At 33.8% G+C, this 10,988-nt stretch overlaps 1 protein-coding gene across 1 annotated transcript; it reads right to left on the reverse strand.

Annotated features, from left to right (window-relative positions):
• Positions 1-626: 626 nt before the first annotated feature.
• Positions 627-3,886, reverse strand: LOC112506493 (ABC transporter F family member 4). Its single transcript, XM_025110584.1, is given in 4 exon segments — positions 627-719; positions 722-1,481; positions 1,628-3,195; positions 3,816-3,886. Coding segments are annotated over 3 exon segments (2,328 nt in total). The 5' UTR covers positions 3,155-3,195; positions 3,816-3,886; the 3' UTR covers positions 627-678.
• Between the last annotated feature and the right edge of the window lie 7,102 nt (positions 3,887-10,988).

The following is a 10,988-nucleotide window of genomic DNA, read 5'->3' on the forward strand; positions in this document are numbered from 1 at the left end:
TTTAGAACAGAATTAAATGATCTTTTTATTAATCGATTATTACAAAGCAAATGTTAGTAACATATTTTAAAACATTATTACATACAAATTCTACGAAATCCCGTGAAACACCAACCACCCCCATAGGATTTTAAAATGTTGTGTTTGTGGGATTTCAATTAAATCCCGGGATTTCAAATCCAATAAATCCTTCAAACTAAACATGGGCTTGGAATGAAATTCAATCCAAATCCAAATCCAATTCAATCCTATAGACCAAACGAGACCTTAAACCTTGACAAACAGCGAAAACTTGGTGCACCGAACCAAACTCCCAAAATTTTGTAATGACTACATATAGGCAAAAATGAGTGTAACTTCACCAAAAAAGGAAAATGTAAGCATCTATCTTGGGAGTAGGAACATTCCCAAAAAAAGATAGTTGCACTTTTGAGGGCGGAGGCATGTTTCTTTTACAGAAGAACAAACCTATTTATGTTCTTTACAACTAGATATACAATGTAATATGTAAATTTGCAAGCCACTGTGATAAATTTAAATCATAGCAGATGATTCAAGAGAAGAATTGCATACGATATCTTCAAATGAACTTCAACTATTTATCAGACCAAGTTAAAGTGACTCACCTCTCTGCATGCATATGGAGATAAGCTGGCATCAGACCCAATGCTTGATCTGTTAGTGCAAGGGTGGAGTTGTGCAAATCCCAATCTTGAATCAAAGGCCATACCAGAGCCGCTATGTTCAGCTTGCAATGACACATCAACAGCCGGCAAACTTGAATCCTGTACCTGTACACCAAATTGATCAACTCTTGGAGAGAGAAGATTGATGTCATGCATTGAAGACATAACATGATCCTCCCTTCCATTAAATGATGCATGAGGGTGGACATTCCTTTGAGGAGTTGAATCCCTAGCTTGATCAAGTTGAGAGCCAAATAATCTAATTCCTGAAGAAGATGGTGGTGTTCTGCTAGATCTAGCAACTAAATCACTCATTCTATTATTAGTTAGCAACCGATGATGCATCTGACGATGTATTCTGCGTCTATCCCTTAGTGTAGTAGCTACAGTTCCAGCAGGAGCAGGCATAAAATCACCACCAGGGAGTCTAGGTTCAGGGAGAACGCGAGATTGTTGTGTCAAGGGCGTTTCAGGTACATACAACTCATTAAGATCAAAACCTCCAGCAGTTGGGGATGGTAGATCTGATGCAATGCCACTTGATCTTCGATCTGAAGTGGGAGTTGGACGTTGAGAACTTAGGGAACCAAAAACAGTAGGTCTGCATCCTTCGCAATACCAATTTCCTTCAGGAACTTCCCGTCCAAGACCAACACAAAAGGTGTGTGCAGGTGAATCGCATATATCACATAGTAACATCAAAGCATCGTCCCCCCCATGGTGACATTCAGTACATATCACACTTTCATATGGATCAAGGTAACCCCTCAGCTCTTCCTCAGATGGTTGGTAAACCTGCAGAAATCACATAGCAAAGCGGTTCAGAACAATTACAAGTAATATAGAAATCGAGTATGTTCATACCGCATAGAAAGACATGGGTAAGGAAAACTTGGGTTGCTTCTTTCCTAGATTGCTCAGAAATGGTTCACACTACTAACCTGATCACACTCAGGAACAGGTACAACTACAGTCCTTAAATCAAACCCTGTGTCTGATTTTGCGGCCTTTGTTATTGTTGCAAATCTTTGCTTGCAGAGAGGGCAACGAGATTCCACCTTCGACCATTCCATGATACAAGAGAAACAGAAATAATGGCGACAACAATTTAGTACTCCTCTCACAGTTCTCTTCCCTTCTTCAGACAAACAAATTCCACAAACTTGCTTCCCTACTTCATCCTTCATATCTTCTACCTTCTCTTTACCCTTTCGTACCGGATTTTTCCTTTGTTCAAAGACTGGTTCTTCTTCATGCTTTCCACAGGAGGAGCTCCTCAACTTAGCTCTCAAATTTGCACAGTATACACTGGCTTCTCTCATCTGTTCTCTCTCTTCCTCCGAGATGGTGTATTCATGATCCAATGATGGAGAACTAACAAAATCGGAATCAGATTCTGCCGTCACTCTCTGCTTCCGTCGCCTAGGAATTTTCTTACTTCGTTTTTCGACCTGGTTTTTGTTTGTGGCAGGCCTCTCCTTAGAAGAACCTGACTTTTGGCCAACCCTTCGATTTCTTTGTTTTGGTCTTGTAGGCTTTTTAATCTTTGACTTTTTGCTCTTTTTTCGTCCTCCCCCAACACTTCTCTTTTGTGGATGGTGCCTACTTATGCTCTCATTTTTCTTCATCTTTGGACTTTCGTCGTCATAATCAACAAAATCACCCTCACTTAATACAAATTCTGCATCATTTTCATCCTCCTCTTCCTGATTGTCTTCTTTATATGAAACAGTCCTCTTTTCTCGAGTCTCCTTTGTCAGGTTTCCCTTCCTACTTGTACACATAAACTCAGAATCATCTTCATCTTCATCTGCATCTGCATCTTCATCATCATCTTCTGTATATAAAACCTTCCTCTTTTCCCGAAGCTTCTTTTCCTGGCTTACCTTCCTACCCAAATGCATAAATTCTGCATCATCATCCTCATCATCTTCTGTATCTAAAACCCTCTTCTTCTCCTGATGCTTCTTTCTTAGGTTCCTCCTTCTACCAGAAGGAACAAGTTCTTCATAGTCCTCTTCCTCCTCATCATCCAATTCTGTATATGAAATCCTCTTCTTTTCCCTAGGCTTCTTTATATGGTCAGACTTCCTATCCAAAGACATAAATTCTGCATCATCTTCATCATTAAACTCCTCATCCTCCTCTTCATCATCATCATCATCTTCAACTTCATCTTTTGTATGAAGAACTCTTCTCTTTTTCCGAGGCTTCTTTATCTCATCTCCCTTCCTACCTGAAGAAGTCCTCCGGGTGCTTCTTGATCTAACAACCCTCCTGGACTCTTCAAAATCAGCTAATATCTCTTCTGATTCATCACCATCTAAAGAATAACACTCATCTGACTCGTCACAATCTTCATCCTCAGTCACCTTGTATTCCTCATCTGACTCTTCTGAGTCCTGTCCCCTTTGTTGAATCCTTCTCAGATTACTTCCCTTGACACCAACCCTGTTTCCCTTTGCCATCTTGTCTTGCACCCCAGATAAGCACAAAGACAATTCTCACTCTGAATGAAATAAGAGTACATAGATCACAATTAGCAGAACAGTTAGCATACGAGGAAGATCTGGTACTTCTGGTAAATGCACTATACTTGGCAAGGATATCTAAATTTGAAGAATATTAGCAAAACAATCTTTGAAAAAGGTTACAACTTCATATAAACCCTTATGAAATTAGGTTTTTATATCATAATTCAAGAACAAAAAAAAACCCGAAGTCAATATCATATTATGCACGATAATTTAAAATTTAAAAGAAAAACAATAGAAAAAGTAAAACATCCCGATTAAGTCGTTCCTGATGATATCAACTATGTCAAATCAAAACCCTAGATCATCAAAATCATCCTAACAATTCAATTGAGCAATGATCATGAAACAAAAATCGATACTATTCATAATAGTTACACATCTGATATCCGTTCATCTGAAATCATCAAAGAAAAAAAAAGGAGAAATCGTGCACATAAATGATAAAAGTAAAAGGGGGGAACACAATCCACAAAAGGATAAAACACAAGTAAGCCAAAATCAGCAGATAAACTTGATAGAATTCAAGGAATTTTGAGGAACAGTTACAGAGAAAAGATTATGTCGAGAGAGAGAGAGAGAGGATTTGGTTTACCTGCAGAAGAAGAGAAGTGGAAGAAGGTGCAGCGAAGGCCGACGAAATAAGTTTACCGTTCCTTTATATAGATGCGACGCCACGCGGTAAGTGCAAACGTCATTCATTCTTTTTTATTTATTTTTGGATTAAATTACGGATTTGGTCCCTGTGGTTTGTTGACCTTTTATGGAAATCGTTACTAAGATCCTTTTATTATGGTTTTGGTGTCTTTGGAATTCATTTTCTATTGGATTTGGTCCTTTGGCCTAACGACAGTTTACAAGGTTTGTTAAAGTCGAGGGTATAAACATCTTTTTTTTTCATTTATTGAAACATTTTTAATTAACTTTTTTTAATCAAGGGTAAAATGAATATATTAAAACCTACGGAGCCAAAACATTAAAGTTACATACTATATATATATAGAGAGAGAGAGAGAGAGAGAGAGATATAAGTATGTTCATTGGTTGACATCCATTTGATGTGAGAGGAATCCAACCGATCCAATTATCCATTGGATGTTGGATTTTTGTCAACTGATCTGATTCAATTAACATTGGATAACTGATTTAATCCAATCCAATTGATGATTGGATTGGTTCGTTCCATCCATCGGATACTTTTATTGGATATCCATCGGCTATTCAATGGATGATTATACAGGATTGGATCCATCCAGTGTGTTAGTTCAATCCAATTCTCTAACAATGATACAAATTAATTAATCACTTTTAATATGTGTTAAAACCAACACAAGGGAAATTAAAGTTCAAATCTTCACATAAAACAAATTCCGATTTAAGCAATTTGAAAATAAATTAGTTGGATAATGGTTGGATGGACAATTAGATGGTCATCGGATGATTAATTGGATGGATAATTGAATGTTGATTGGTTCGATTCGGTTTTGGTTGGTTCTAGACTATCGTCCGAGAACCGACCAATCCAAATTGAATGTTGAAATTTTCAATCCGATCCGATCCAATTACAATTGGATATCCAATTATGGTCGGTTGGTTCTAATTGGATCAATTAATTTTCTACACACCCTTATACACACACACACGCGACAACAGGGGCAATAACCCATCTCACACCATTGTTCATCTGGCCGACTATCCTTATCCCTCACACCACCATCCACGTTCTCCCTCGCCTTTACACCATTATGAACCCACCTAGCTCACTGTTGCAATCACAGTACACATAAGTCACATCAATCATCTCCATTGAACTAGAGTTTACTCCGGTCATCTTCTCTAGGTCACCTCTACCAACCACCCACCAAGGCACCAACATCACCTCCCTTTCTTTTTACTCACATGCATACTTGCACACACCCTGCATATACACACACATTCTACATCGATGGGTCCGAGAGAGGGATGATCGGAGCAGTGGGGGGATTTTCGATCAAGCAGTAGGAGATAGAGACGTCAACAGGAGCAACAGGGGATAGGGATCATTGATTGAAGCAATGGTGGAGGAAGGTGCGGAGGGTCATCACAAGGATCAAAGTTGCAGGTGAAAACGAATGAGAAAGAGGATAGGGTGACATGGTTGGAGGATGGGGAGACATGGTTTTTGTAGATTGGCCAGAAGGTCAGGGGAGTTTGCAGGTTTGTCGGAGTTTTGCCGGGAGAAAAATCGACTACGGGGCAAGAAACAAAATGATTTTTGTTTGTGTTGGGCCCTCCAAGTTGTAATATATTCATTTTTCCCCTTGGTTTAAAAAGTTAATCAAAAAATGTTTTAAAAAATGGGAAATGGTAAACGACCTTTATGCCCTTGACTTTAACTGACTTGGTAGACGATCGTTAGGCCGAAGGACTAAACCCAACAGAAAATGCATATCACAAACACCAAAACCATAATAAATGAAGTCTAGGGGCAATTTCTATAAAAATCAACAAACCACATGGACCAAATCTATAATTTACACTTATTTTCTAATACCACAAAAACAATTTTATTAAATAAATACTACTTGTAGTAAAAACATAAGATCTGTGACAATTAGTACATTCAAAATATCATGTCGGATGGGTTTAGTAACATATTAAAATGAGAATATTTTTTAAATTAAATAAAGATATTGCTTTACGTTAATGTATCAATACCTTTGATTGGTTTTTCTTTAATGTTATAATTAATTAATATATTATATATATATATATATGAATAGAGTAAAATGGTTGGGGAGGGATCAAATAAAGCCATTTGTACAAACTGTATACACACTTCCATAATCCATTTTCTCTTCGGAAAATTCCCTTCTAGATAGATTTATGTTCAAGAGAGAGAATCGGTGTTCATTGAGTTTGGAACCTTGAACAGACTGCCGATGATAAGCCGGAGGAAAGTGAGGAGTTTACAAGTCGCTTTCAGATGTAATTGAAGGCAAAGAAGGAAGAGTTCGCGAGACTTTGCCAGTGAAATTGAATTCTCCGTGAAGATGTGGAGTACCAACAGTTATTTCTCATTCATCGATTTCATTGTTTAATTTAATAAAATTGTTTCATATAATTATTTTTCTAATGAAATGTTTCATATATTTTTGTTTCTGCATAAAAATGAAATTGTTTCATGTATTTATCATTTTGAAGGAATTTGTTTTATAAAATTAATATAATGAATATGATAATGTTCATAATTAACGTCTTGTACAATAAATATGATTAATCAACCCTCGTAATTAAAAAAGTAAAAAAGAAAAAAAATTATGATTGGTTGAATGAGATTTGTGCAAATAGTTTGGTTTGCATTCGATCTCTCCCCTAAATGCGTTTATCATTTGAGAACTTCACAATTTGTGAGATTCATGATTGATGAAATCCAACCTAAACCACTAATTTAAAATAATTAATGGTTTTTAGGAAAATTTTAAATTTCATATATATATATATATATATATATATATATATACATAGGGTTGAGTGCACGTGAGAACAATGTTATTTTGTGATACCCATAAGACCACAAAATAACACTAAAACTTCATAGCAAAACATTGTAAAGGTACCAAAAATCAGAACTTCATAGAAAAACACTGATGATTTACTTTCACAATATTTTACTGTGAATGTTTAATTTTATTTATATGGTCTCATGGGTCTTACTAAAATAGTTTGGTCTCACATGATCCTAAGTCAATAATATACACGAAGGATCGTGTGAGAATAAAAACTAAGATTAGAAGCATAAGACATTCTTGATTACTTTTAATCTCACTCTCACCTATGAATTGTTTTATCACTATAATTCATCCGGTACATCTCGATGCACCGCATTAATGTTGATCTTCAATTAAGACTGATCAAAGGGTGGATATATGTGTGTGTGTGTGTGGATCTTTTTTTGAGAACCCATGAAATTGTGATAACTTTCAGAATTTGTGCAATTTATTATTTCATATGATTATTTTTTCATCTAAGACTAAAATTTTATAATGTTGATTAACATATATTTTTTTCACAATGTGTTCATTTCACGTATTGTGAACCTTTTTTACCATTTGTGAAACAAAAAATACATGTAAAAAAGTTTCACATTGTGACTTTATACATATGAAACAAACACATTGTGAAATAAATATATGTTAATCAGTACATTAAATACTATATTCATATGAAAAAAATTATTGAACAAAACCTTAAGGTGGAAATTCTCATGAATCTCACAAATTTTAGAGTTCTCAAATGATTAAGCCTATATATATGGACGAATGATCGTGTGAGAATAGGAGTTAAGGTGAGAAATGTAAGAAGAGATCTGAACCCTTGACCACTTTTAATCTCACTCCCACCCTATGAATTACGTTTGATACGAGAATTGATCTGGTGCATCTAATAACTGTTGATCTTCAATTAGAATTGATCTAAGCTGGAGATCCCTTCTTACTCTGTTCACGATAATTTCTAAATATCTCATTCACTTAATTATTACATTTCTTAATTATCGCATGCACTTAATTCTATTACATATGAACTTATTTAAACTTCCTTAATTATTTCATTAACTTTATGATTTCACCTATGAACTTTCATAAAAAAAAATTGCATTAACCAAAGTTTATAACGAAACAACATTATGAACTTTAAACAAAAATCATTGTATTTTATCAATGAACTTTAAATAAAAATCATTTGTTTTACTTTATCGTTTCATCTGTAAACTTTATTGTCTGATTTGACCTATGAACTTTAAATAAAAATTATTGTTTCACCTACAAATTTTCTAGTTTTACCTCCAAACAAGAATTATTTAAATATTTAAGAAATAAAAATTATTTGAATATTATTATTGATTGTCTTCCAAAAATAAAATATGATTATCTTTCACAAATATAAAAAATTTGTTCCAAAAATGGCATTCATTTAATCACGTTTAATTTTTTTTATTAGATGATAACCTTCCATTTTAACCGTCGTTGTTAATAAAAAAAAATGAAAGGGCGGTTAACAAAGTTAAGACTATTTATTTGGTTAACAAATAATTATCCCCCTCTCTTTCTTTCTTTCTTTCTTTCTTTCTTTATATATATATATATAGACTTGTGATCATGTGAGACCAAGAGTTTTTTTTAGACCCGTAAGACTAATTCTCAACTATTGGATTGGATCTACAATCCGAACATTCATAATCACAAAATTGCCACCGTGCAACTTTAGATTATTAGATCATTAGCTTATAAAGTTGATCAATGAACATAAATTGGTCTTACCAGTCTCACGACAAACTCTTGGTCTCACGTGAACCCAACTATATATATATATATATGTATGTATATATATATATATATACCTACATACATACATATACATATATATGTATGTGTGTGTGTGTATATATATATATATATATATATACCCTCTCATGTAACATAGACACATTCATAATTGAATACATACATAAGATGAACAAATTACTAGAATAATAGTTTGATTACTAGAATAATAATGTGTTCTTTATTATTAATATACAATTTAAACATCTTCTTCGATAATGTTTCTACAATTTTTTGAAAATAAAATAATAGAAGCTATCTCTGTAAATAAGATGTAACATCTCAGGTTCTATATTTGCATATAATCATGTATTTCATATATCAGGAAATACAAATAGTGCATCTTGCTCCTTTCTTTCTCAAAATATACCTTCCCAAAATAGGCGGCGGAGATTTTAATATTTAAACCCCCGCCCCCCACAAATTCACACACAATTATACATATACAAGCATATGAAACAAAGTTTTATAATAAACAATAATCAATAATTACTTTAAATTATATAACTGAAACCCAATTTTCACATAAGATTTTATTTAATTCTAATATTTTTTATATTTTAAAGATTTTAATATTAATTTAGAATAAAGTGACAATTTTCAAAATAAATTTGTTAAATCAATACACAATCTTTGTTTTCCAAAGAATTAACAAAAACAATTAATATATATTTTTTGTTCTACAAAACGTGGAGAATTCTTTTTTTTTTTATTTGGAGAATGAATTAGATAGAATAACTTTTATTACAAAAAAAAATATTCTAAAATCACTGCTTTTTTCGTTTCAAAGTCTATTTTGGAATGTTTTAAACATTAGACCAATTTTTAAACTATTTCCCTTTCTGATACTTACATTGCAAAAATGATAGCTTATATAATTGCATTTTAATACTCATTCGATGAACTGATCTTTAATTGCAAAAGTAATAGTTTATATAACTGCCACACGTTACGGATTCATTTTTCTTGTTCAGTGACGGGTTTATTCCTTAAATATTTAAGGGAAAGCTCCAGTGATGAAAAAGAAAATGTTTTCTTATAATTTTAGTTGCCTCTCTCTTCAATGCCCCCATCAATTTACCGTCAACACTTTCAAATTTGAAAAAAAAAAGTGTCTGATTAAAATTTTCTACAAGTATATCAAATAAGGACAAAATCCCTTACCAAGATGTAACACTTGATCACAAAAAAGGCAATCTAAATTTAAGCATCCATAAACAGGTTCCAACCTTCACAATAATCTACATTAAAAGATGAATGTTATTAAGACCCAACGATAGACACTATCTACAACACATATAAGATGTCTCTTGGAATGGCTAATTCCTTCTCATGTTTCTAACTAGCACTCTCAATCATCATAGCGTCGCTAGAACCAAACCCCAATGAGGACCCGATGCACATGCCGATAAAGGAAAAAGGTTAAGCTTAACGCCTAGTGAATTTATGTAGTTCTCGTCAATTATATAAAGCGGTAAAATGGAAATCACAACTTTTAATCATGAGCTGCATTTAAAATAAAAAGTGAGGTCTCTCCCAAAACCACCATTTTTATGATAAAACACTTAAATGAAAAATACCCCAATAATTATGAAACCAAACTCATACTCACACGAATTACAAATAGGTTAAAATTCAAATATCAAAAAATGGATATAGACCTTTTATTCAAAATCTTAATATATGGAGAGGATCCAATATATCAAAATCATAAATTACGGTTACTTGCCAAAACCTAGTAGTATAAAAAAGACAGGGATAATACACTATCCAAAATAACATTAAACAAAGACGGGGGAGACCCATATCTCTTGAGAGTGAAGGAACACAAATAGTATGCACTCAAACAATGTTATCGTTTGACACTTCACGACCTATACCTAGGTATCCATACAATTTCTTAAAAAGCTTCACCTCAAGAGTCGATGACCTTAGTGTACCCTCAAGAGTAATCACCGCAAGGCCCGACACACTTAAAGACTACCTCCAAGACAGTTCTTCAAACAACAGAGGTCCTAGTGTGTTAACAAGACATGCATATCCGCACTCAACCCTCCTAGTGTCTACTTGCAAATTTAAGGTCATGAAATGAGGGTCCTGAAGTCCAACCTTACAATACCCCCATGACCATAAATACAAGATTGACTCACATGCCTATGGATCCTATGCATCATATTCTAAATTACATTACTCTAAATGAATGACCAACACACTCAAAACATGTAATTTTATAAACAAACAGGCTACTAACATATAATTCCAAAAGCTCAATATAGAGCGCTTAAAATCGGACAAGTGTTCCCAAGACTTATTTAAGTCAAAACCGAGCCAAACGCTCAACAATTCAAATGACTAGTAAATAAAAGCCATCGAAAGCAATAAAACGCATTTAACCCATGTTTATG

The sequence above is a fragment of the Cynara cardunculus genome (assembly GCF_001531365.2).
Source record: "Cynara cardunculus var. scolymus isolate 2C chromosome LG 2, CcrdV1, whole genome shotgun sequence".
NCBI classification, from domain to species: domain Eukaryota; kingdom Viridiplantae; phylum Streptophyta; class Magnoliopsida; order Asterales; family Asteraceae; genus Cynara; species Cynara cardunculus.